General features: G+C 54.1%; 1 protein-coding gene across 1 annotated transcript; it reads left to right on the top strand.

Annotated features, from left to right (window-relative positions):
* Positions 1-872: 872 nt before the first annotated feature.
* fbxl5 (F-box and leucine-rich repeat protein 5) lies at positions 873-25,350 on the top strand. Its single transcript, XM_072246692.1, has 5 exons — positions 873-982; positions 11,455-11,691; positions 12,804-12,899; positions 19,902-20,091; positions 25,115-25,350. The coding sequence occupies exons 1-5, from the start codon at positions 899-901 to the stop codon at positions 25,348-25,350; spliced, it is 843 nt and encodes a 280-aa protein (XP_072102793.1). The 5' UTR covers positions 873-898.
* The last annotated feature ends 602 nt before the right edge of the window (positions 25,351-25,952 follow it).

The following is a 25,952-nucleotide window of genomic DNA, read 5'->3' as shown; positions in this document are numbered from 1 at the left end:
TATACTCATCCAGATTCGAAAATGTATCCCTGAATACAGTCCAGTCCACCGATTCAAAGCAGTCCTTTAAGTGCTCCTGTGCTTCCTTTGTCAATACTTTCTTGGTCCTCACTGCTGGTGCTGCAGTCTTCAGTCTCTGCCAATACTTGGGGAGTAGAAGTACATCCAGGTGATCAGACTTCCCGAAGTGAGGGCGCGGAATAGCACGGTAGGCATTCTTGATGGTGGTGCAGCCGTGAGTGAGTGATTTGTTGATGGTAATTATTTAGTGACTTTTTCAAGCTGGCCAGGTTAAAATCACTCCTGCTGATGGGGAAGGCATCAAGATGTGCTGTTTCATACCATTTGCTCACAGTCTAGAGCCTGTTTGACATTAGCTTGGGGTGGAATGTACCCCACTGAACAAATGATGGCTGAAATCTCCAGTTAAAATGGCCAGCACTTGTTGGCAAGGTGTTCCAGACCTGGTGGAAAGGATTGGGGTTGCACAGCCACATTTGTACACCATGAGGAATTGATCATTAAGGACCTACCCCCCAAACCACACCTTTGGCTTTAAAAGACTCCTATCTTGGTGGTATATTGTAAACCCTTCCATCTGAACCACTGTGTCCAAAACGGAAGGAGGAAAGCCTGTGGAACAAAACACGCAACAGCTTTTATTGTCCCTCTGGTACAGCACCCTTGCTCTGAGATCTTAATGTTTTAATTTACCAGAGATTGTACATTTGCCGGCAGGATAGTCCCAGTTTCTGTTGTCCCTCCCGGCCGCGGGTGGCGCTGCAGTCTCAGTCCCGGTTGTTGTTCGCCTCCCGACCGCGGGCGGCGCTGCAGTTCCAGATACGGTTGTTGTTCGCCTCCCGGCCGCGGGCGGTGCTGCAAGTGCAGTCGCGGTAACATGGCGCCTTTTCCGGACGAGGTGGACGTGTTCTCGGCGCCGCACTGGCGCATGAAGAAGCTGGTGAACCTATATTCAGAGAAGGTGAGGGTGAACGGTGACGGGGAGACCCAGAACCCACGGAGGGGAAGCAAGTAACCGTATTCGAGGAGCGGCTTCCTCCGGTTACGGTACAGCGGCGGAGAGCGCGGCTGCCGCCGACTCCAGGCTCACAGCACAAGGCCTAGGGGCTTCGTTTGCTGACCGGACCCCGGGAGAGATACTGTCGAGCGGTTTTCGGGCTTCGAACGAGCCGCAGTTTGGGGCTCGAGCGCGCATGCTCTATGTCGAGCCCACTGGGAGTTGAAGTCCCTTTGGGTGGTACGACAGCTCCCGGCATGCCGCGCGGGTAGTGAGTAACCCGCAGGAACAAAATAAATAAATGTGTCCGATCCCTGGATTGTGGTGGGCAAATGTGTAAGGGGTTAGTCTGGACGAGATGGATCGATTGGCCTGATTACGATTCTGTGACTCCTCAGTGTTCTGGCATTCACATCCCTACCTCCCCCCCCCCCCACCTTCCCTACGTGTCCCCTACTCCCCTCCCCTTCCCCTACTCTCCTCCCCCGACCCCTTTCCCCTTCCTCCCCGCCCCTCCCTCCCCATCCCCTCCCTAACTCCCCATCCCCTCCCTTCCCCTCTGCCCCTCCCTCCCTCCCCGTCCCCCTCCCCGCTCCTCCCTCCCCACCCTTTCCCCCTCCCCTTCCCCCTCCCTTCCCCCTCCCCTTCCCCCTCCCCTCCCCCTCCCCTTCCCCCTCCCCTCCCTCCCCTCCCCTCCCCTCCCCTCCCCTCCCCTCCCCTCCCCTCCCCTCCCCTCCCCTTCCCCCTCCCCTCCCCTCCCCTTCCCCCTCCCCTCCCTGTCCTGTCTCCTCCCCTCCACCCTTTCCTCCCCATCCCCTCCCCTCCGCCCCTTCCTCCCCATCCCCCTTCCTTCCGCCCTCCCTCCCCGTCCCCTCCCCTCCCCCCCTCCCCCCCTCCCCCCCTCCCCCCCTCCCCCCTCCCCCCCTCCCCATCTCCTTCTCTCCGCCCTCCTTCTCTCCGCCCCTCCTTCCCCCCGCCCCTCCTTCCCGTCCCCCTTCCTTCCGCCCCTCCCTCCCGTCCCCTCCCCTCCCCTCCCCTCTGCCCTTCCCTCCCTCCCCTTCCCCTTCCCTCCCTCCCCTTCCCTCCCTCCCTTCCCTCCCCGTCCCCTCCCCTTCCCTCCCGTCCCCTCCCCTCCGCCCCTCCCTCCCCATCCCCTCCGCCCCTCCCTCCCCATCCCCTCCCTCCCATCCCCTCCCTTCCCTCCCATCCCCTCCCTTCCCCTCTACCCTCCCTTCCTCCCCATCCCCTTCCCCGCTCCTCCTCCCCATCCCCTCCCCTCACCCCTCCCTCCACATCCCCTCCCCTCACCCCTCCCTCCACATCCCCTCCCCTCCTCCCCGTCCCGTCCTGTCCCCTCCCCGTCCCGTCCCCTCCCCTCCCTGTTCCCTCCCCTCCGCCCCTCCCTCCCTCCCTGTCCCCTCCCCTCTGCCCCTCCCTCCCCCCCTCCCCATCCCCTTCCCTCTGCCCCTCCCTCCCTCCCTTTCCCTCTGCCCCTCCCTCCCTCCCTCCCCATCCCCTTCCCTCCCTCCCTCCCATCCCCTTCCCTCCCTCCCTCCCTCCCCATCCCCTTCCTCCCTCCCTCCCCATCCCCTTCCCTCCCTCCCTCCCTCCCCATCCCCCTTCCCTCCCTCCCTCCCCATCCCCTTCCCTCCCTCCCTCCCTCCCATCCCCTTCCCTCCCTCCCTCCCTCCCATCCCCTTCCCTCCTCCCTCCCTCCCCATCCCCTTCCCTCCCTCCCTCCCTCCCCATCCCCTTCCTCCCTCCCTCCCTCCCTCCTCCTCCCTCCCTCCCCATCCCTTCCCTCCCTCCCTCCCTCCCCATCCCCTTCCCTCCCTCCCTCCCTCCCCTTCCCTCCCTCCCTCCCTCCCCATCCCCTTCCCTCCCTCCCTCCCTCCCCATCCCTTCCCTCCCTCCCTCCCCATCCCCTTCCCTCCCTCCCTCCCTCCCCATCCCCTTCCCTCCCTCCCCATCCCCTTCCCTCCCTCCCTCCCTCCCCTTCCCTCCCTCCCTCCCTCCCTCCCCTTCCCTCCCTCCCTCCCTCCCCATCCCCTTCCCTCCCTCCCTCCCTCCCCATCCCCTTCCCTCCCTCCCTATCCCCTTCCCTCCCTCCCTCCCTCCCCATCCCTTCCCTCCCTCCCTCCCCATCCCCTTCCCTCCCTCCCTCCCATCCCTTCCTTCCCTCCCTCCCCATCCCCTTCCCTCCCTCCCTCCCCATCCCTTCCCTCCCTCCCTCCCCATCCCCTTCCTCCCTCCCTCCCCTTCCCTCCCTCCCTCCCCATCCCCTCCTCCCTCCCTCCCTCCCCATCCCCTTCCCTCCCTCAGTCACCTCCTCCTCCCTCCCCATCCCCTTCCCTCCCTCCCTCCCTCCCCATCCCCCCCTCCTCCCTCCCCATCCCCCCTCCCTCCTCCCCATCCCCTTCCTCCCTCCTCCCCATCCCCTTCCTCCTCCCTCCCCATCCCCTTCCTCCTCCCTCCCCATCCCCTTCCTCCTCCCTCCCCATCCCCTCTCCCTCCCTTCCCTCCCCATCCCTCCTCCCTCCCCATCCCCTTCCCTCCTCCTCCCATCCCCTCCCTCCCTCCCTCCCCATCCCCTTCCCTCCCTCCCTCCCTCCTCCCCCCCTCCCTCCCATCCCCTTCCCTCCCTCCTCCCCTTCCTCCCTCCCTCCCATCCCCTTCCCTCCCTCCCTCCCTCCCTCCCATCCCTTCCCTCCCTCCCTCCCCATCCCCTTCCCTCCCTCCCTCCCCATCCCCTTCCCTCCCTCCCTCCCTCCCCATCCCCTTCCCTCCCTCCCTCCCTCCCCATCCCTTCCCTCCCTCCCTCCCTCCCCATCCCCTTCCCTCCCTCCCTCCCTTCCCAACCCCCTTCCCTCCCTCCCTCCCTCCCCATCCCCTTCCCTCCCTCCCTCCCTCCCCATCCCTTCCCTCCCTCCCTCCCTCCCCATCCCCTTCCCTCCCTCCCTCCCATCCCCTTCCCTCCCTCCCTCCCTCCCTCCCCATCCCCTTCCCTCCCTCCCTCCTCCCCATCCCCTTCCTCCCCCTCCCCCTCCCCATCCCTCCCTCCCTCCCTCCCCATCCCTTCCCTCCCTCCCTCCCCATCCCCTTCCCTCCCTCCCTCCCCATCCCCTCCCTCCCTCCTCCCCATCCCCTTCCTCCCTCCCTCCCCATCCCCTTCCCTCCCTCCCTCCCTCCCATCCCCTTCCCTCCCTCCCTCCCTCCCCATCCCCTTCCCTCCCTCCTCCCTCCCCATCCCCTTCCCTCCCTCCCTCCCATCCCCTTCCCTCCCTCCCTCCCCATCCCCTTCCCTCCCTCCTCCCTCCTCCCTCCCTCCCTCCCATCCCTTCCCTCCTCCTCCCCATCCCCTTCCCTCCCTCCCTCCCTCCCCTTCCTCCCTCCCTCCCTCCCATCCCCTTCCCTCCCTCCCTCCCTCCCCATCCCTCCCTCCCTCCCCATCCCCTTCCCTCCCTCCCCATCCCTTCCTCCTCCCATCCCTTCCCTCCCCCTCCCCTCCCCCTCCCCCTCCCCTCCCCCTCCCCTCCCCTCCCCTCCCCTCCCCTCCCCTCCCTCCCCTCCCCTCCCCTCCCCCTCTCTCCCCTCCCCTCCCCTCCCCCTCTCCCTCCCCTCTCCCTCTCCCTCTCCCTCCCTCCTCCTTCCCTGTCCCTTCCCTCCTCCCTTCCCTGTCCCCTTCCCTCCCTCCCAATCCTCTCTCAAAGTGTGATGCTTCATCTGCTATTCGGGACTGAGACAGGGCAGGTGACTGAAGTTTGTGTGGAGGAACACTTTGATTAGAGTGCCATTAGTTCAAGGTGGTTATGAAAAAGGATAGAGTTAGTCTGCCGTTGAGATTCTAAATTGGAGAACGGGCAATTTTGATGGTATCAGAAAGGATATGGCAAGTGTGGATTGGGACAGACTATCTTCTGGCAGAGGTGTACTTGGTAAGTGGGAGACCTGGTGATGGATGCTGTTTTCCTGCGACTGCGTTTCATGGAGACGTGCTCGATGCTGGGGAGGGGTTTACCTGTGATGGGCTGGGCTGTAGCATTTTCTGTTCAGAGGCACTGTTGTTTCCACAGCGATGAAAACCAGCCAATATACTTTGCACCACAGATTTATTGAGGTTTGTCAAAGTTTTCAATGTCATGCTGAAACATTACAAGCTCCTTGCTTTCTTCGGTGGAGGTGCTGCTTATTTTCTTCTTAACTGCACTTCCCCGTGCAGCGAAAAGAAATGGGGGACTTGCTTTTCTGCCTCTGTATTTTCTCAGGAGACAGACGTAGTGAGGGCATGGATGGAATACAGGTTATAGAGGAGGAGGTATTTGCTGTCTTCAGACAGGTTAAAATGAAAACATCCCGACGACCCGACCATGTGTTCCTGAGGACCCTGTGGGAGGCAAGTGCAGAAACTGCAGGGGCCCGGGCAGAGATACTGGAATCCTTAGTCACAGATGAGGTAGTGGAGGATTGGAGAACAGCCAGTGCTGTTTAACAAAGAATAAACCAGGAATTGTAGGCTGGTGAGCCTGACATCAGTAGTGCGAAAGTTATTGGAGGATATTCTCAAGGACTACGTATATAAGTATTTGGATAGACATGGACTGATTAGGGATAGTCGGCATGGCTTTGTACGCGATAGATCCGTCAAACCAATCTTATAAAGTTTTTCGAGGATGGTACCAGGAAAGTTGGTGTTGTCTACATTGACTTTAGCAAGGCATTTGACAAGGAGACTCAGTCACTTGTCATTCAAAATACGGTAGTGAACTGGATTAGACGTTGGGTTTCTCAGAGAAGCCAGGGGGTGGTAGTAGATGGTTGCCTCTCTGACTGGAGACTTGTGACTAGTGGTGTGTTACTGGGATCAGTACTGATTCCATTGTTGTTTGTCATCTGTATCAGTGCTCTTGATGATAGTGTGGTTAAATGGATCATCAAATTTGCAAGTGATACCAGCGTGCAGAGAGGAAGACTACCAAAGCTTGCAGTATAGAACAATTAAAAACCGGCAGATGGAATTTAATGCAGGCAAGTGTAAGGTGATGCAGTTTGGGAGAACAAAGCAGGGTATGTCTTGCAGGGTGAGCGGTAGGGCACTGAGGAGAGTGCAGAACAGAGGGATACAGGTCTTTAATTTATTAAAAGTGGTGTCACGGGTTGCTAGGGTTGTAAAGAAAGCTTTAGGCACATTGGCCTTCATAAATCAAAGTACTGAGTGCAGGAGTTCAGATGTGATTTTACTCCAAGTTGGTGAGGTCTTATTTTGGTCTATTGTGTGCAGTTTTGTTTACCAATCTACAGGAAAGATGTAAATAAGGTTAAAAGCATACAGATTAAAGTTTACAAGGATGTTGCCAGGACTGGAAGACCTGAATTGAAACGAAAGATTGAACAGATTAGGACTTTATTTTCTTGAAGATGGAGAGGAGATTTGATGGAAGTATAGACGATTATGAGGGGCTCAGTGCTGGGACCCCAGTTGTTTACAATATATATTAATGATGTGGACGAGGGAATTAAATGCAGCATCTCCAAGTTTGCGGATGACACGAAGCTGGGCGGCAGTGTTAGCTGTGAGGAGGATGCTAAGAGGATGCAGGGTGACTTGGATAGGTTGGGTGAGTGGGCAAATTCATGGCAGATGCAATTTAATGTGGATAAATGTGAGGTTATCCACTTTGGTGGCAAAAACAGGAAAACAGATTATTATCTGAATGGTGGCCGATTAGGAAAAGGGGAGGTGCAACGAGACCTGGGTGTCATTATTCACCAGTCATTGAAAATGGGCATGCAGGTACGGCAGGCGGTGAAAAAGGCGAATGGTATGCTGGCATTTATAGCGAGAGGATTTGAGTACAGGAGCAGGAAGGTACTACTGCAGTTGTACAAGGTCTTGGTGAGACCACACCTGGAGTATTGTGTGCAGTTTTGGTCCCCTAATCTGAGGAAAGACATCTTTGCCATAGAGGGAGTGCAAAGAAGGTTCACCAGATTGATTCCTGGGATGGCAGGACTTTCATATGATGAAAGACTGGATGAACTAGGCTTATACTCGTTGGAATTTAGAAGATTGGGGGGGAGGGATCTTATTGAAACGTATAAAATCCTAAAGGGATTGGACAGGCTACATGCAGGAAGATTGTTCCCGATGTTGGGGAAGTCCAGAACGAGGGGTCACAGTTTGGGGATAAAGGGGAAGCCTTTTAGGACCGAGATGAGGAAAAACTTCTTCACACAGAGGATGGTGAATCTGTGGAATTCTCTGCCACAGGAAACAGTTGAGGCCAGTTCATTGGCTATATTTAAGAGGGAGTTAGATATGGCTCTTGTGGCTAAAGGGATCAGGGGGTATGGAGGGAAGGCTGGGGTGGGGTTCTAAGTTGGATGATCAGCTATGATCATACTGAATGGCGGTGCAGGCTCGAAGGGCCAAATGGCCTACCCCTGCACCTATTTTTCTATGTATAGATAGGGTAAAAGCAAGCAGGTGTTTTCCACTGAGGTTGGGTGAGACTACAGCTAGAGGTCAGGGATTAAGGGTGAAAGGTGAGAATTTTAAGGGGAACATGGGGGAGGGGTCTTTTTCACTGAGAGGGTCATGAGAGAGTGCAACAAGCTGCCAGTGTGAGCTCAATTTCAGCATTTCAGAGAAGTTTGGATGTACGTGGATGGTGGGGGTATGGAGAGATTTGGTCCAGGTACAGGTCGATCTTACAAGGTAGTCCAAATGGTTCAGCATGGACAAGATGGGCTGAAGGGCCTGTTTGTGTGCTGCAGATCTCCATGACTCTATCCCACCGTGTCACCCTCCCTCCACTCACCTTCCCTACGTGTCACCTCCTCCTCTTCCCTCCTCTCACCTTTAACCCATAACCTGCAGTTCTAGTCACACTCAACATCAGTGGAACATACCTGTTCCCTCCGTTTACCTCTGCCCCCCTCCCCAAGGCGTCCCGGATCAGAGAGCATAGTTTATGTGGAGACATTTATCTAGGAAGGAGGCATCACTGTCGACCGTGTGGGAAAGGACAAACTCACTGGGAATATACTGACCCGGCCCCGCACATTGCCATCGCCCCAGTGGGAAAGGACAAGCTCTCACTGGGAATATACTGACCCGGCCCCTCACATTCCTGTCACCCCAGTGGGAAAGGAGAGACTCATTGGGAATATACTGACCCGACCCCTCGCATTCCCCTCACCCCAGTGGGAAAGGACAAACTCTCACTGGGAATATACTAACCCGGCCCCTCACATTGCCGTCACCCCAGTGGGAAAGGACAAACTCACTGGGAATATACTGACCCGGCCCCTCACCTTGCCGTCACCCCAGTGGGAAAGGATAAACTCTCACTGGGAATATACTGACCCGGCCCCTCACATTCCCATCACCCCAGCATCTGCTAATCAGGGACCATTATCAGCAGTTTGATTATCCATTAATCACATCTGTTGATGAGGACATGGGGTAACGCACGTGGTCTCAGGTGGTATGTGCAAACTGGACACAGGTACAGACACCAGAAGTCCCAAGCGACCAGGTTCAGGATCAGCTACTTCCCTACAGCCATCAGGTTCCTGAACCAACCCGCACCACCCTCACCTCAGCTCAGCACAGTACAGTGCGGACCACCTCTTGTACAACCACAAACTGATCGTTGGTTTACTTTGTATCGGACGAAGATTTGTTTTTGCAGTCTTATATTTCTGTCTCTCTCTGAACGGGGATGTACAATTTAGATTTGGAGTATTCTTTCCTCTGCCAGCCTCGCTGTGCCTGCATCCAAGTCAACAATCTGGATTAATTTTACTCTCTGCAACACTGGCAGTTGCAGCGATAGTTCAGGGTGCAAACTTAATCACAGTGCTGGTCAGATTGTATTTTGAATTGTTGCTGAAACAATTAAAGAGATAAGTTGCTAGCCCGGCTGGGAATCTGTCCAATGAGGTTTGAATCCTGGCATTCAGTGAGCAGATCAGGTGTGAGATTGGCTGTGGAGCAGTGTTCAGAAGTGATCTGAGTGTGCAAGCTACCGGTCACTTGTGAGAGAATCACAATCAGGTTTATCACCAGCATGTGTCGTGAAATCTGTGTACTTAGCAGCAGCAGTTCAATACAATACATAATATGGAAGGAAAAAATAAAATAATAATAATAATTAAGTAAATCAATTACAGTATATGCATATTGAATAGATTAAAAAGCATGCAAAAACAGAAATAATTTATATTAACAAAGTGAGATAGTGTTCAAGGGTTTGATGTCCATTCAGAAATCAGATGGCAGAGGGGAAGAGGCTGTTCCTGAATCACTGAGTGTGTGCCTTCAGGCTTCTGTACCTCCCACCTGATGGTAACAGTGAGAAAAGGGCATGCCCTGGGTGCTGAGGATGCTGCCTTTCTGAGACACGGCCCCTTGAAGATGTCCTGGGTACTTTGTAGGTAGTACCCAAGATGGAGCCGACTAAATTTACACTGTACAGCTTCTTTCGGTCCTGTGCAGTAGCCCCCTCATACCAGACAGTGATGCAGCCTGTCAGAATGCTCTCCATGGTGCATCTATAGAAGTTTTGTTTTTGTAATTCAAATCTTTATTATTATTTATTCTTATTTTACAATGCGGCACGGCATATCACAGAGCAGATACAGTACAGCATATTTACACAGCCATCCCATGACAGGAAGACAAATAATCTTAGAAAGAAGTTCTAATTTTAAGTTTAAATTAACATACAACCAAAATTGATCCCATGCGTCTTGATCTTTTCCCTCACTGTGAATTCTTCCCAACATGTGTTGATATGATGAAATCTTAATCATTTCCTCAGTCCATTCTTTCACAGTGGGACAAATGGGTTTTTGTCTAGAAGTTTTTGAGTGTATTTGTTGACATACCAAATCTCTTCAAACTCCAAATGAAATATAGTCGCTGTTTTGCTGCCTTTATAACTCCATCGATATGTTGGGACCAGGTTAGATCCTCAGAGATCTTCACACCCAGCAACTTGAAACTGCTCACTCTCTCCACTCCTGATCCCTCTATGGGGATTGGTATGTTTTCCTTCATCTTACCCTTCCTGAAGTCTGCATTCAGCTCTTTCGTCTCACTGACGTTGAGTGGAAGGTTGTTGCTGCGACACCACTCCACTAGTTGGCATATCTCACTCCTGTACGCCCTCTCGTCACCACCTGAGATTCTACCAATGGTTGTATCATCAGCAAATTTATAGACGGTAAATTTACAGGTACTGCTGAATGGGTAATCAGATGGCAGGACTCAAAGTTCGAAGTACATTTATTATCAAAGTGTGTCTGTTTTATACAATCTTGACATTTGTCTCCTTATAGGCAGCTACAAAACAAAGAAACCCAATAGAGCCCATTAAAAAAGAAGATTGTCCCATTGTGCAGAAAAAAAACCGGGCAAACAATAAAAGTTAGCAAGTAGCATTGAGAACTGAAGTTCTTAATAGTGAGTTCACACTGTGATAGGTGCAGGCCACGGCCACAGTTCAGTGCAGAGACACAGAGCAGCAATTGAACCAGCCCAGTCCTCGCCCTGAACTCTTCAATCTGGCCAGAGCTTAACTCGTTCAAACCTCAGGCCATTCATTGCTCTTCGACCTGGGTCCTGCCTCTTCGGTGTGCTCCCGGTGTACCCCACGTACCCCACGTTTCCAAATCGGCTCAGCTGTAACGAATGTTATGAAACAGAACTGTTTTTCAGAAAGTAGCCCGCACTGGCTACTGTCTGCACCGGGTATAATGGTGTTATGACGGGCTGAAGAACTGAGAACGAATGGAGTAGTATTTCATTGATGAGCTGAGTGGATGTGGTGATCGCTCCCGGGTCGTGGGCGGGCGATGGGCCGCGAGTCTCCACGGAATCTGCAGCCCCTGACCTCCTGATGCGGCTGTCAATGACAAAGGAGATGCTCGGGGTCCCGAAGATGGTTGTTGCCACATTACAGTAATCTGCTCCTGCCCTTCATCATGAAGGATCCCACCCACCCTACTAATGGACTGTTTGTCCCACTCCCATCAGGGAGGCTACGTAGCATTCGCTCCAGGACCACCAGACTCAAAAACAGTTCCTTTCCCCAAGCAGTAGGGCTGATTACCACCTCCACACCCCCAACCACTACTTTGTCATTTCCTGTCTGTCACGCTATGTACAGACACGCCTGTGCCTAGCACCACTTCATGGACATAAAATTAATCTTATGTGTATAAATTATGTTATGTGTTTATATTGTGTGTTAGTTTTGGTGTTACATCAGATCCGGAGTAACAAATATTTTGTTCCCCTTTACACTTGTGTACAGGAAATTGCATTAAGCAATGTTGATTCACTGAACATACTACCTCGGTGGTATGTCCTCTAGCCCTGCGATGCTTGGGACTAACTCCCATTCCCTCTCTTCCCCCCCACCCTTTAGTTATCCAAGACCAACTTCTCCAACAGTCGGGACTTCCAGGCCCTGCTCACCTCGCTCTACGCCACCTTCACAGAGTTCAAGTCCCACGAGCAGATCGAGAATGAGTGCATCATGGAGGAGCTGCAACAGCGGCTGCAAGCCCTGTCTGTCCGCAACAGCTCTGTCTCCACTGTGCACTCCGACAACAAGCTGTCAGACATGCTACGGCTCTTCGAGAAGGGCCTCAAGAACATCAAGGTGATGGAGAGCAGAGAGGGATTGAGGGGAAGAGGAGAAGGGGGCAGAGGAGAGAGTGAGGCTGTGGAAGTGTGTGTGACATGAGGAACGGAGCTGTCAGGGTCTGGACATGAGAGAGTGTGGGACGTGAGGAACAACGGTGTTTGGGGCTGGACATGGATTGGGGTGTTAATGGATGATGAGAGAGTGTGGGACGTGAGGAACAGAGGTGTAGGGGACAGGATGGTGGATTGGGGTGTTAACAGACCGTGAGAGAGTGTGGGACGTGAGGAACAGCGGTGTTTGGGGCTGGACATGGATTGGGGTGTTAATGGATGATGAGAGAGTGTGGGACGTGAGGAACAGAGGTGTAGGGGACAGGATGGTGGATTGGGGTGTTAACGGACCGTGAGAGAGTGTGGGATGTGAGGAACAGAGGTGTTTGGGACTGGACGGTGGATTGGGATGTCAACGGACTGTGAGAGCGTGTGGGATGTCAGGAACGGAGCTGTCAGGCCTGATGACATGAACATCGATTTCTTGAACTTCTGATAATGCCCTCCTGCCCTCTCCTTCATTGGTCCCCATCCCCCTTTCCCTCTCTCACCTTATCTCCTTGCCTGCCCATCACTTCCCTCTGGTGCTCCTCCCCCTTCCCTTTCTTCCATGGCCTTCTATTCCTACCTATCACACTCTCCTTCTCCAGCCCTGTATCTCTTTCACCAATCAACTTCCCATCTCTTTACTTTACCCCACCCCCTCCTGGTCTCACTTATCACCTGGTGATTCTCTCTCCCCTCCCCCTGACCTTTTAAAACTACTCCTCATCTTTTTTTCTCCAGTCCTGCCAAAGGGTCATGGCCTGAAAGTTCGGCTGTACTCTTTTCCATAGATGTTGCCTGGCCTGCTGAGTTCCTCGAGAAATTTTTGTGTGTTGCTCGGATTTCCAGTATCCACAGATTCTTTCTTGCTTGTGGACTGAGTGAGTGTGTGGGATGTGAGGAACACTGGTGTGGGTACAGGGTGGTGGTTTGGGGTGTTAACAGACTGTGACTGTGACTTGAGTGGGGTCGTCAGGGACAAGCAAGTTTCCTGTGACTGATGTCTCTCTCTACCTCCATCTGTCCTCCCAGAATGAATACGAGCAGCTGAATTACAGCCGGCAGCTGAAGGAACGGCTGGACGCCTTCACCAAAGAGTTCATCCCTCACATGAAGGAAGAGGAGGAGGTAATGCCCTGCCCACTACTGATGTCCAGGAACAGTGACCTTCACACTGAGCTGCCAATAAGACCATCATTCCTAGGGGCAGAATTAGGCCATCAAGAGGGAAATGGCTCGTGCATTTCCCTCTCAACACTATTCTCCTGCCTTCTCTCCATAACCTATCATGCCCCAACTTATCAAGAACTTATCACCCTTGGCCATAAATACACCCAATCACCTGGCTTTCGCAGAAGCCTGTGACATCAAATTCCACAGATTCATTTCCACCTGGCTTAAGGTATTCCTCCTCATCTCTGTTCTAATGGACTTCCCTCTATCTTGTGCCCTCTTGTGCTAGACACCCTCACTTTTGGAAACATCCTCTCCACATCCACTCTATCCAGATAGCGTTCAAAGAAACCCCTCTCATTCTTCTAAATTCCAGCAAGTACAGGCCCAGAGGCATCAAAGGCTGCTCGTGTGTTAAATCATTTATTCCCAGAATCTTTCTCCTGAACCCTCTCCAATGTCAGCACATCCTTTCTTACATAAGGGTGCTGTTCACAATACCCCAAGTGAAGCCTCACTGACCTCTTATAAAGTCTCAACATTACATCAACAAGGCGCAAAAATGTGTCCAGTTCTGGCTGGGCCACGTATAGACTGTCTGTGGACACGATAAGAAGAAGAAGATGTTTTTTTTTATATATTGGAGTCTCGAAATGAATTTTAACATTGCATTTGCCTGACTCAACCTGCAATAGGTTAACCTTTAGGGTATTCTGCACAAGGATTCCCAAGTCCCTTTGCGGCTTGGATACTTGAATTTTCTCAACATTTGGAATATAGTCCACACTTCTATTTTTCTACCAAAGTGCATGTCCATACACCTCCCGACACTATGTTTCATCTGCTCGTTCTCCTAATCTATCCTAGTCCTTCTGCAACCTCCCTGCTTCTCAACACTACCTGCCCCTCCAGCTGTTGTCTTATTGCCAGAAAACTTGACCACATTGCCATCAATTTCATCATTCAAACTATTGCCATATAATGTAAAAATAATTGGTCCCAACACCAATATCTGCAGAACACCACTAGTCAGCAGCAGCCAATCAGTAAAGGCTCCCTTTATTCCCACTCTTTGCCTCCTGCCAATCAGCCAATGCTCTTGTCCATGCTAGTATCTTATCTGTAATGCCCTGGGCTGTAATCTTGCTAGGCAGCCTCACGTGTGGCACCTTGTCAAAAACTTTCTGAAAATCCAAGCACACGACTTTCATCAATTCTTTGTCTGTCCTGCCTGTTATCTCCTCAAAGAATTCCAACAGATTTGTCAGGTAAGATCTTCCCCTAAACCATGCTGACTCCTGCCTATTTTACCATCTGCCTCTAAATACCCGAAACTTCATCAACTGCAACAACTGAGGTCAGGACAACTGGCCTGTAACTTCTTTTCTTCTGCCCCTCTCCTTTCTTGAAGAGTGAGTGACATTTGCAATTTTTCAGAACCATAAATCTAGTGATCCTTGAAAGATCATTACGACTGCTTCCACAATCTCTTCAGCTACCTCTTTCAGAACCCTGTGGTGTAGTCTGTCTGGTTCAGGTGACCTATCTATCTTCACGCCTTTCATCTTTCCAAGCTCCTTCTCCCTAGTGCAGTACACACAGTATGCTGGAGGAGCTCAACAGGGTCGGCATCATCTATGGAAAAGAGTAAACGGTTGAGGTTTTGGGCCAAGAACCCTTCATCAGGACTGGAAGAAAGATGAAGAAAGTCAGAATAAGAAGATGTGGGGGGGTGGGGGGGGAAGAAGTACAAGGTGGCAGGAGATAGGTGAAACCAGGAAGGGAAAAGGGGTGAAGTAAAGAGCTGAGAAGTTGGTTGGTGGAAGAGATAAAAGGCTGGGGAAGGGGGAATCTGATAGGAGAGGACAGGAGGCCATGGAAGAACGGGAAGGGAGAGATGGGCAGGAAAGGAGAGAAGGTGAGAAAGGGAAATAGGAATGGGGACTGGTAGTGGAGAAGGGGGGGGAGATTACCGGAAGTTCAAGAAAAATGTGTGGCTACCGGGAAATACCCCGTTTTCTGGCAGATGGAGCCTAGATGCTTGGTGAAGCGGCCTCCCAGTCTTTGTCGGGTCTCACCAATATAAAGGAGGCCGCACTGGATATCCTAATAATCACATCTTCACTTACTTCTGCCCCATAACACTCTGGAACTTCCAGCATACTGCTAGTGTCTTCCACAGTAAAGACTGATGCAAAATCATCATCATCATCATCATCTTCAGGGGCCGTGCCCAGTTTGAGCTTTGACTGCCATGGCCCACACACTCCTGTTTCGGGTCAAGTGGATCAATTCATTGGTATTCATTTCCAGTTCTCTGGCTGCTGCCTCCATCGTCATTTGTCTTTGCCTTCCTCTTGCTTTCTTCCCTTCAATCTTTCCCATAATTACCGTGCATTCTAACTCCTCTTTCCTAATCACATGTCCAATGAAGTTACGTTGCCTTTTCATGATCTCATACACTATTTCTCTTTCTGTGTTTGCTCTGTTCATGACATCCTCGTTAGATATTCGTTTTGTCCATTATATTCTTTGCATCCTCTCAAAAACCACATTTCTGCTGCTACAATTTGTTTCCTCATGTTACTAGAATGTCCAACATTCTGAGCCATGTAACATAACTGGAGAAACGTAACATTTCAGTACTCTGAGGCGGGTTGTCACGCCTAGTTTAGTATTGATCAGTATACTGTTCATTCTCGTAACGGTGTCTTTTGCCATCCCTATTCTTCTTTTGATGTCCATGTTGCACCTGCCGTCTGATGTCACCCAGCTTCCTAAGTAGCAAAAGTTCTGTACTTGTTTTATATCTTCCCCGTTTATTCTCAGCCTGCAGATAGGATTCTCCTCCTTTTTGGATATCACCTTTTGTCTTTTTGCAATTGATAGATAGACCCACTTTCTTCAGACTAAGGGTGTAGCTATGGGAACTCACATGGGCCCCAGCTATGCCTGCCTCTTCGTTGGTTATGTGGAACGGTCTGTGCTCCAAACCTATTCTGGTACTGCTCCCCAACTTTTCCTTCGGTACATTGACGACTACATTAGTGCTGCTTCCTGCACCCATGCTGAGCTCGTCAATTTCATCGACTTTACTTCAAACTTCCACCCAGCCCTCAAATTCACTTGGTCTATCTCGGAAACTTCTCTCCCCTTTCTCGATCTCCGTCTCTGGAGACAGACTGTCCACTGACATCTTCTACAAGCCCACTGACTCTCACAACTACCTCAACTATACCTCTTCCCACCCACCACATGCAAAAATGCCATTCCATATTCCCAGTTCCTCCGTCTCCGCCGCATCTGCTCCCAGAATGAGGCTTTCCATTCCAGGACACCTCAAATGTCCTTTTTCTTTAAGGATCGTGGTTTCCCTTCTGCCGTCATCAATGATGCCCTCACCCGCGTCTCCTCCATTTCCCGCACTTCGGCCCTCACCCCATCCTCCCGCCACCACAACAGGGACAGGGTTCCCCTTGTCCTCACCTCCCACCCCACCAGCCTCCGGATCCAGCACATTATCCTCCACAACTTCCACCACCTTCAACAGGACCCCACCACTAAGCACATCTTTCCCTCTCCACCCCTCTCCGCTTTCTGCAGGGATCGGTCCCTCCACGACTCCCTGGTCCACACGTCCCTCCCCACGGATCTCCCACCCGGCACTTATCCCTGTAAGCGTAAGTGCTACACCTGTCCCTACACCTCCTCTCTTGCCACCATTCAGGGCCCCAAACAGTCATTCCAGGAGAGGCAACACTTCACTTGTGAGTCTGTTGGGGTGATATACTGCATCCGGTGCTCCCGGTGCGGCCTCCTCTACATCAGTGAAACCCGACGCAGATTGGGGGACCGCTTCGTCGAGCACCTCCGCTCCATCCACCACAACAGACAGGATCTCCCGGTAGCCACCCACTTCAACTCTGCTTCCCACTCCCATTCAGTTATGTCCATACATGGCCTCCTCTACTGCCATGATGAGGCTAAACTCAGGTTGGAGGAACAACACCTCATATACCGTCTAGGTAGTCTCCAGCCCCTTGGTATGAACATAGAATTCTCCAACTTCCGGTAATTCCCTCCCCCTCCCTTCCCCTATCCCTATTTCACTCTGCCCCCTCCCCCAGCTGCCTATCACCTCCCTCATGGTCCCGCCTCCTTCTACTACCCATTGTACTTTCCCCTATTCTTTCTTCACCTTTCCTGCCTATCACCTCCCCCACCCCTTTATCTTTCCCCTTACTGGTTTTTCACCTGGAACCTACCAGCCTTCTCCTTCCCACCCTCCCCCCACCTTCTTTATAGGGCCTCTGCCTTTTCCCTCTACAGTCCTGACGAAGGGTTCTGGCCCAAAACGTTGACTGATCGTTTCCACGCATGCTGCCCAACCTGCTGAGTTCCTCCAGCGTGTTGTGAGTGTTGTTTTGACCCCAGCATCTGCAGAGTATTTTGTGTGCGTGCTTTTGTGATAGACCCATTTTTGCACTTCTTCAACAATTATGTCAATTGTAGCTCTTTCTCTGTACTTGCAATTAACACAGTGTCATCAGCGTATGTGAAATTATTGATGTTTTCACCGTCAACTTTGATTCCCAAGATGTCTCTTATTTTTTGTAATATTGTTCCACTGTACACACTAAATAAATCAGGGGAGAAAACACACCCTTGTCTAACGCCTCTCTTGATTTTTGTAAGCTGACTCACTTCTCCATCTATTCTTACAGCGGCAGTTTATTCCCAGTACAGATTTCTGATTAGGTGGAGGTCTTTTGAACCTAGATCAAGAGTTTTCTGTAATATTTCAAATAACTTATTGTGCTTCACTTTATCAAATGCTTTTGTGTAGTCGATAAAACAAACAAACAAATCTTTTTGCACTTGAATAGCTCGTTCTGATAGTATCCTTAACATCAGTATTGTGTTTCTTGTACCTTTGTCTCTCACAAAACCACATTGTTCTTTACCTGTTTCAGCTTGTATCTTACTTTTAGCTCGTGTCATCAAAATTCTTGTAAGTATCTTGGTGATATGACTCATTAAACTTATGGTCCTATGTAATTCACATTCTGTTGCTCCAGCTTTCTTAGGAAGAGTGATAAATACTGATTTTTTCATCTCTTCTGGTATTATTCCAGTCTCATAAATGTCATTGATTAAATCAGTAAGTTTTTCAATTCCATAATCTTCAAGGGTGACAATTTGTTCTATTACTAATTCATCAGGACCTGCTGCCTTTCCTTTCTTCATCTTATTTATTGCATTACAAACTTCAGCTTTTAAAATAATTGGATCTTCAATGTTTTTCTTAATTTCTGGTTTTTTGCCTCAATCGTCTTCAAACAATTCCTGAATATACTTAGTCCATCTGTTCATAATCTCATCTTTTTCCATGATAATGGTACTGTCCTTTGCTTTCAAACATCCACCTGAAGAACAGAGGAGCTTCTTACCAGGGATATTCTTGATTTGTTGATGTAACCTTTTTGGATCAGTAATAGGGATTCTTTCTATTTGCTCACATTCCTGGTTTAACCATTCTTCTTTGGCTTTTTGACATAAGCTTTGAACTTTTTTTTCTAAGGATGTATATTCTGTAGGATTTGCTTTCTTCCATCTCCTTTCTTCCATTAGAGTTTTGATTTCACCTGTCATCCATTTATTCTTTGTGCTTTTTTCTTCTTTAGGAATCACTGACTTTGCTGATTCTACCAAGGCATCCTTTAGAGAGTTAAATTTCATTTCTATATGATTGCTATCATCTTCAACGGATTCTATTTCTAGACTTTGAAATCTATTCCTTACTTCAATTGTAAATTTTTGTCTTAAGTTTTCTTTAATTAATTGCAAGTGGTCAAGGGATTGTTCAGGTTTTTGCTTCTTTAGTTTTTTAAGTTTTACTTTTACATGATATTCTACTGGGTTATGGTCACTATTACAGTCTGCACCTGGATATGTCTTGCATTGAGTCACTGAGTTTCTAAATCTTTGGTTTATAGAAATAAAGTTAATTTGATTTCTAGTGTTATCACCTGGACTTTTCCAGGCCCACAAGCGTCTTGGATAGTTTTTAAAGTAGGTATTCGTAATGATGCAAAATACTCATTCATTTTGTTTGCCGTTTCCTTATCCCCCATTACTACTTCTCCAGCGTCATTTTTCAGCATTCTGATATCCACTATCACCTCTTTTTTATTCTTTATATATCTGAAAATCTTTTGGTATCTTCTTTGATATTACTAACTCACTTGCCTTTATACTTAATCTTTTCCCTCAAATTTTTACTCTTCTCTTTGGCTTTTATGTGTGTTGGCTTTGACTTTCCTTATCACCCACGCTTGTGTCATCCTACCTTAAAATAGTTCTTCCATGAGATGCATTTATCCTGCGCCTTCTGAGTTGCTCCCAGAAACTCCTGACATTGCTGCCCTGCTGTCATCCCTGCTAGTGTTCCCTTCCAGTCAACTTCGCCAGCTCCTCTCTCACCCCTCTGTAATTTCCTTGACTGCACTGTAATACTGATACATTTGACTCTTATCTTTTCCCTCTCAAATTGCAGGGTGAATTCTATCACATTATGATCATTGCTTCCTAAGGGTTCTTTTACCTTAAGCTCCCTAATCAGTTCTGGGTTGCCCAGTTCAGAATAGCTGATCCCCTAGTGGGCTTAACCTCGAGCTGCTCAAAAATTACACTTCATAGTCAATCTACAAATTCTATCTTTTGCGATCCAAAATCAGCACCAATCTAAATTCCCAATCCACCAGCATATTGAAATCCACCTCCACTAACATAACATTGCACTCAGTTCGTCTCCCCCCCCCCCCGTGTCACCCTCCCCCGTCCGTGGCCCCCTCCCCACCCTTGCCACTTCCTCCTCTTGCCACCTCCTCCTCTTGCCACCTCTTTTGCACATCTCTGCATCACCTCAGCATTTTTCTCTCACTCCCCCGGCGTCAGGTTTTCCAGCCGCTGCTGATGGAGTACTTCACCTACGAGGAGCTGAAGGACATTAAAACGAAGGTGATAGCCCAGCACCGCTCCCAGGGTCACGTCGACCCTGTCCATGTACCGACCGAGCTGCCCCTCTGGAGCCAGTCCCAGGAGGCCAGACCGCCCAAGAATGCTCCTGGCAAGAAGGCACGGAAAGGTACAGTGGGTGCTCAGGGAGGGGCGGTGAGTAGGGAGTTCTGTGCTGTGGGAGAGGTGGTGAGGAGGGAGTTCTGTGCTCAGGGAGGGGCGGCGAGGAGGGAGTTCTGTGCTGTGGGAGGGGCAGCGAGGAGGGAGTTCTGTGCTCAGGGAGGGGTGGCGAGGAGGGAGTTCTGTGGTGTGGGAGGGTGGCGAGGAGGGAGCTCTGTGCTGTGGGAGGGGTGGCGGTGAGGGAGTTCTGTGGTGTGGGAGGGTGGCGAGGAGGGAGTTCTGTGGTGTGGGAGGGCGGCGAGGAGGGAGCTCTGTGCTGTGGGAGGGGTGGCGAGGAGGGAGTTCTGTGCTGTGGGAGGGCGGCGAGGAGGGAGTTCTGTGCTGTGGGAGGGGCGGTGAGGAGAAAGTTCTGTGCTGTGGAAGGGGCGGCGAGGAGGGAGTTCTGTGGTGTGGGAGGGCGGCGAGAAGGGAGTTCTGTGCTGTGGGAGGGTGGCGAGGAGGGAGTTCTGTGCTCAGGGAGGGCGGCGAGGAGGGAGCTCTGTGCTGTGCGAGGGGTGGCGAGGAGGGAGTTCTGTGGTGTGGGAGGGTGGTGAGGAGGGAGCTCTGTGCTGTGGGAGGGGTGGCGGTGAGGGAGTTCTGTGCTGTGGGAGGGTGGCGAGGAGGGAGTTCTGTGGTGTGGGAGGGTGGCGAGGAGGGAGCTCTGTGCTGTGGGAGGGGTGGCGAGGAGGGAGTTCTGTGCTGTGGGAGGGCGGCGAGGAGGGAGTTCTGTGCTGTGGGAGGGCGGCGAGGAGGGAGTTCGGTGCTGTGGGAGGGGCGGTGAGGAGGGAGCTCTGTGCTGTGGGAGGGGCGGTGAGGAGGGAGTTCTGTGCTCAGGGAGGGGCGGTGAGGAGGGATCTCTGTGCTGTGGGAGGGGTGGTGAGGAGGGAATTCTGTGGTGTGGGAGGGTGGCGAGGAGGGAGTTCTGTGCTGTGGGAGGGTGGTGGTGAGGAGAGAGTTCTGTGCTGTGGGAGGGTGGCGAGGAGGGAGTTCTGTGCTGTGGGAGGGGTGGCGAAGAGGGAGCTCTGTGCTGTGGGAGGGTGGCGAGGAGGGAGTTCTGTGCTGTGGGAGGGTGGCGAGGAGGGAGTTCTGTGCTGTGGGAGGGGTGGCGAAGAGGGAGCTCTGTGGTGTGGGAGGGTGGTGAGGAGGGAGTTCTGTGCTGTGGGAGGGTGGCGAGGAGGGAGTTCTGTGCTGTGGGAGGGGTGGCGAAGAGGGAGCTCTGTGCTGTGGGAGGGTGGCGAGGAGGGAGTTCTGTGGTGTGGGAGGGTGGCGAGGAGGGAGCTCTGTGCTGTGGGAGGGTGGTGAGGAGGGAGTTCTGTGCTGTGGGAGGGGTGGTGAGGAGGGAGCTGTGCTGTGGGAGGGTGGTGAGGAGAGTGTCCTGTGGTGTGGGAGGGGCGGCGAGGAGGGAGTTCTGTGGTGTGGGAGGGTGGCGAGGAGGGAGCTCTGTGCTGTGGGAGGGGTGGCGGTGAGGGAGTCTGTGCTGTGGGAGGGTGGCGAGGAGGGAGTTCTGTGCTGTGGGAGGGGCGGCGAGAAGGGAGTTCTGTGCTGTGGGAGGGTGGCGAGGAGGGAGTTCTGTGCTCAGGGAGGGCGGCGAGGAGGGAGCTCTGTGCTGTGGGAGGGGTGGCGAGGAGGGAGTTCTGTGGTGTGGGAGGGTGGCGAGGAGGGAGCTCTGTGCTGTGGGAGGGGTGGCGGTGAGGGAGTTCTGTGGTGTGGGAGGGTGGCGAGGAGGGAGTTCTGTGGTGTGGGAGGGCGGCGAGGAGGGAGCTCTGTGCTGTGGGAGGGGTGGCGAGGAGGGAGTTCTGTGCTGTGGGAGGGCGGCGAGGAGGGAGTTCTGTGCTGTGGGAGGGCGGCGAGGAGGGAGTTCTGTGCTGTGGGAGGGGCGGTGAGGAGAAAGTTCTGTGCTGTGGAAGGGGCGGCGAGGAGGGAGTTCTGTGGTGTGGGAGGGCGGCGAGAAGGGAGTTCTGTGCTGTGGGAGGGTGGCGAGGAGGGAGTTCTGTGCTCAGGGAGGGCGGCGAGGAGGGAGCTCTGTGCTGTGCGAGGGGTGGCGAGGAGGGAGTTCTGTGGTGTGGGAGGGTGGCGAGGAGGGAGCTCTGTGCTGTGGGAGGGGTGGCGGTGAGGGAGTTCTGTGCTGTGGGAGGGTGGCGAGGAGGGAGTTCTGTGGTGTGGGAGGGTGGCGAGGAGGGAGCTCTGTGCTGTGGGAGGGGTGGCGAGGAGGGAGTTCTGTGCTGTGGGAGGGTGGCGAGGAGGGAGCTCTGTGCTGTGGGAGGGGTGGCGGTGAGGGAGCTCTGTGCTGTGGGAGGGTGGCGAGGGAGTTCTGTGCTGTGGGAGGGTGGCGAGGAGGGAGTTATGTGCTGTGGGAGGGGCGGCGAGGAGGGAGTTCTGTGCTGTGGGAGGGTGGCGAGGAGGGAGTTCTGTGCTGTGGGAGGGGCGGCGAGGAGGGAGTTCTGTGGTGTGGGAGGGTGGCGAGGAGGGAGCTCTGTGCTGTGGGAGGGGTGGCGGTGAGGGAGCTCTGTGCTGTGGGAGGGGTGGCGGTGAGGGAGTTCTGTGCTGTGGGAGGGTGGCGAGGAGGGAGTTCTGTGGTGTGGGAGGGTGGCAAGGAGGGAGCTCTGTGCTGTGGGAGGGTGGCGAGGAGGGAGTTCTGTGGTATGGGAGGGTGGCGAGGAGGGAGCTCTGTGCTGTGGGAGGGGTGGCGAGGAGGGAGTTCTGTGCTGTGGGAGGGTGGCGAGGAGGGAGCTCTGTGCTGTGGGAGGGGTGGCGGTGAGGGAGCTCTGTGCTGTGGGAGGGTGGCGAGGGAGTTCTGTGGTGTGGGAGGGTGGCGAGGAGGGAGCTCTGTGCTTTGGGAGGGGCGGCGAGGAGGGAGTTCTGTGGTGTGGGAGGGTGGCGAGGAGGGAGCTCTGTGGTGTGGGAGTGTTGCGAGGAGGGAGTTCTGTGCTGTGGGAGGGTGGCGAGGAGGGAGTTCTGTGCTGTGGGAGGGGTGACGAGGAGGGAGCTCTGTGGTGTGGGACTGTTGCGAGGAGGGAGCTCTGTGCTGTGGGAGGGGTGACGAGGAGGGAGCTCTGTGGTGTGGGACTGTTGCGAGGAGGGAGCTCTGTGCTGTGGGAGGGTGGTGAGGAGGGAGTTCTGTGCTGTGGGAGGGGTGGTGAGGAGGGAGCTGTGCTGTGGGAGGGTGGTGAGGAGAGAGTTCTGTGCTGTGGGAGGGACGGCGAGGAGGGAGTTCTGTGCTGTGGGAGGGCGGCGAGGAGGGAGCTCTGCTGTGGGAGGGGCGGTGAGGAGGGAGTTCTGTGCTGTGGGAGGAGTGGTGAGGAGGGAGTTCTGTGCTCAGGGAGGGCGGCGAGGAGGGAGCTCTGTGCTGTGGGAGGGGTGGCGAGGAGGGAGTTCTGTGGTGTGGGAGGGTGGCGAGGAGGGAGCTCTGTGCTGTGGAAGGGGCGGCGAGGAGGGAGTTCTGTGCTGTGGGAGGGTGGCGAGGAGGGAGTTCTGTGCTCAGGGAGGGCGGCGAGGAGGGAGCTCTGTGCTGTGGGAGGGGTGGCGAAGAGGGAGCTCTGTGCTGTGGGAGGGTGGCGAGGAGGGATGTCTGTGCTGTGGGAGGGGTGGCGAGGAGGGAGTTCTGTGGTGTGGGAGGGTGGCGAGGAGGGAGCTCTGTGCTGTGGAAGGGGCGGCGAGGAGGGAGTTCTGTGCTGTGGGAGGGCGGCGAGGAGGGAGCTCTGTGCTGTGGGAGGGGTGGCGAGGAGGGAGCTCTGTGCTGTGGGAGGGGTGGCGGTGAGGGAGCTCTGTGCTGTGGGAGGGGCGGCGAGAAGGGAGTTCTGTGCTGTGGGAGGGGCGGCGAGGAGGGAGTTCTGTGCTGTGGGAGGGGCGGCGAGGAGGGAGTTCTGTGCTGTGGGAGGGGCGACGAGGAGGGAGCTCTGTGGTGTGGGACTGTTGCGAGGAGGGAGCTCTGTGCTGTGGGAGGGGTGGCGGTGAGGGAGTCTGTGCTGTGGGAGGGGTGGCGAGGAGGGAGTTTTGTGCTGTGGGAGGGTGGCGAGGAGGGAGTTCTGTGCTGTGGGAGGGGCGGCGAGGAGGGAGCTCTGTGCTGTGGGAGGGGTGGCGAGGAGGGAGTTCTGTGCTGTGGGAGGGGCGGCGAGGAGGGAGCTCTGTGCTGTGGGAGGGGTGGCGGTGAGGGAGCTCTGTGCTGTGGGAGGGGCGGCGAGGAGGGAGTTCTGTGCTGTGGGAGGGGCGGCGAGGAGGGAGTTCTGTGCTGTGGGAGGGGCGGCGAGGAGGGAGTTCTGTGCTGTGGGAGGGGCGACGAGGAGGGAGCTCTGTGGTGTGGGACTGTTGCGAGGAGGGAGCTCTGTGCTGTGGGAGGGGTGGCGGTGAGGGAGTCTGTGCTGTGGGAGGGGTGGCGAGGAGGGAGTTTTGTGCTGTGGGAGGGTGGCGAGGAGGGAGTTCTGTGCTGTGGGAGGGGCGGCGAGGAGGGAGCTCTGTGCTGTGGGAGGGGTGGCGAGGAGGGAGTTCTGTGCTGTGGGAGGGGCGGCGAGGAGGGAGCTCTGTGCTGTGGGAGGGGTGGCGAGGAGGGAGTTCTGTGCTGTGGGAGGGGCGGCGAGGAGGGAGTTCTGTGCTGTGGGAGGGGTGGCGAGGAGGGAGTTCTGTGCTGTGGGAGGGGCGGCGAGGAGGGAGCTCTGTGGTGTGGGAGGATGGTGAGGAGGGAGTGCCGTGCTGTGGGAGGGGTGTTTAGGAGAGAGTGCCACGCTGTGGGAGGGGTGTTTAGGAGAGTCTACCACGCTGTGGACGGTTGACTCTGTTCTGATCACTTGGGGGAGGTTGGTGACCCAGGACTGGTACCTGACCTGTCAGCACAAAGTGCCTGGGATCGTGCTGTGCGACTGAGTGAGGAATACCAAGAACAGCCTGTGGGTCTCTGCCCAGGAGTCCAAAAGTCAGACTGGTGGGGGGTGGTTGGCTTGTAGGTTTGGGTCGGCCTAACTGACTGGTCCCTGCACCCTGTCTCTCACCCTGTCCCCCAGATCCCCACCCTGAGGTGAACAACACGCATGTGTCACAGCTGCCCCCAGAGCTGCTGCTGAAGATTCTGGGATACCTGAATCCCCGCGAGCTGTGCCGGTCCCGACAGGTCAACACGCGCTGGGCTCGTGTGGCACGCACGGGCGCCCTGTGGAGACACCTGCACCCCGTCAGCTGGGCCCGCGGTGAGTCTGCGGAACGTGGGGGCGGTGTGGGAGGGTGGAGCTCAGCAATGTAGGGAGGGCGGTGAGGAGTGGGGGCTTTCCCAGCATGGCCTACCTTTGGGGAGGGAGGGTGATAGAGTCGGGGTTGGGAGTAGAGTCACTGACAGGAAAAGGTGTAGGGGAATGAGGGGGTCACGGAGACAGGGAGGACTGTAGGGGAGGGAGGGGTGACGGAGACAGGGTTGGGAGTAGGGGAGGGAGGAGAGTCATGGGATAAGGTGCAGGGGAATGAGGGAGTCACGGAGACGGAGGGGTGTAGGGGATGGAAGGGGTCATGGAGACTGGGAGGACTGTGGGGAGGGAAGGGTGACGGAGATGGGGTTGTGAGTAGGGTCACTGACAGGAAAAGGTGTAGGGGAATGGGGGGGGTCACGGAGACAGGGAGGGATGTAGGAAAGGGAACGGGTCACAAGGAGAGGTGTGGGGGTGGAGAGGGTCCCAGAGACGGGAGGTGTGCAATGGCTGGACACGTCACAGAGGTGGAATGAGAGGGTCACAGAGAATCAGAGGGATGTAGGGGAGGGACAGGGTGACATTGAGGGGGTGTAGGGGATGGAAGGAGGGGTTCTCAGATGGGAGGGTTGTAATGGCTAGAAGGGGCATAGAGACTAGGAGG

The sequence above is a fragment of the Mobula birostris genome, chromosome 29 (genome assembly GCF_030028105.1).
Source record: "Mobula birostris isolate sMobBir1 chromosome 29, sMobBir1.hap1, whole genome shotgun sequence".
NCBI lineage: Eukaryota > Metazoa > Chordata > Chondrichthyes > Myliobatiformes > Myliobatidae > Mobula > Mobula birostris.
Note: the sequence above shows the minus strand (reverse complement) of the source record. Positions and strands in the feature narration are given on the sequence as shown.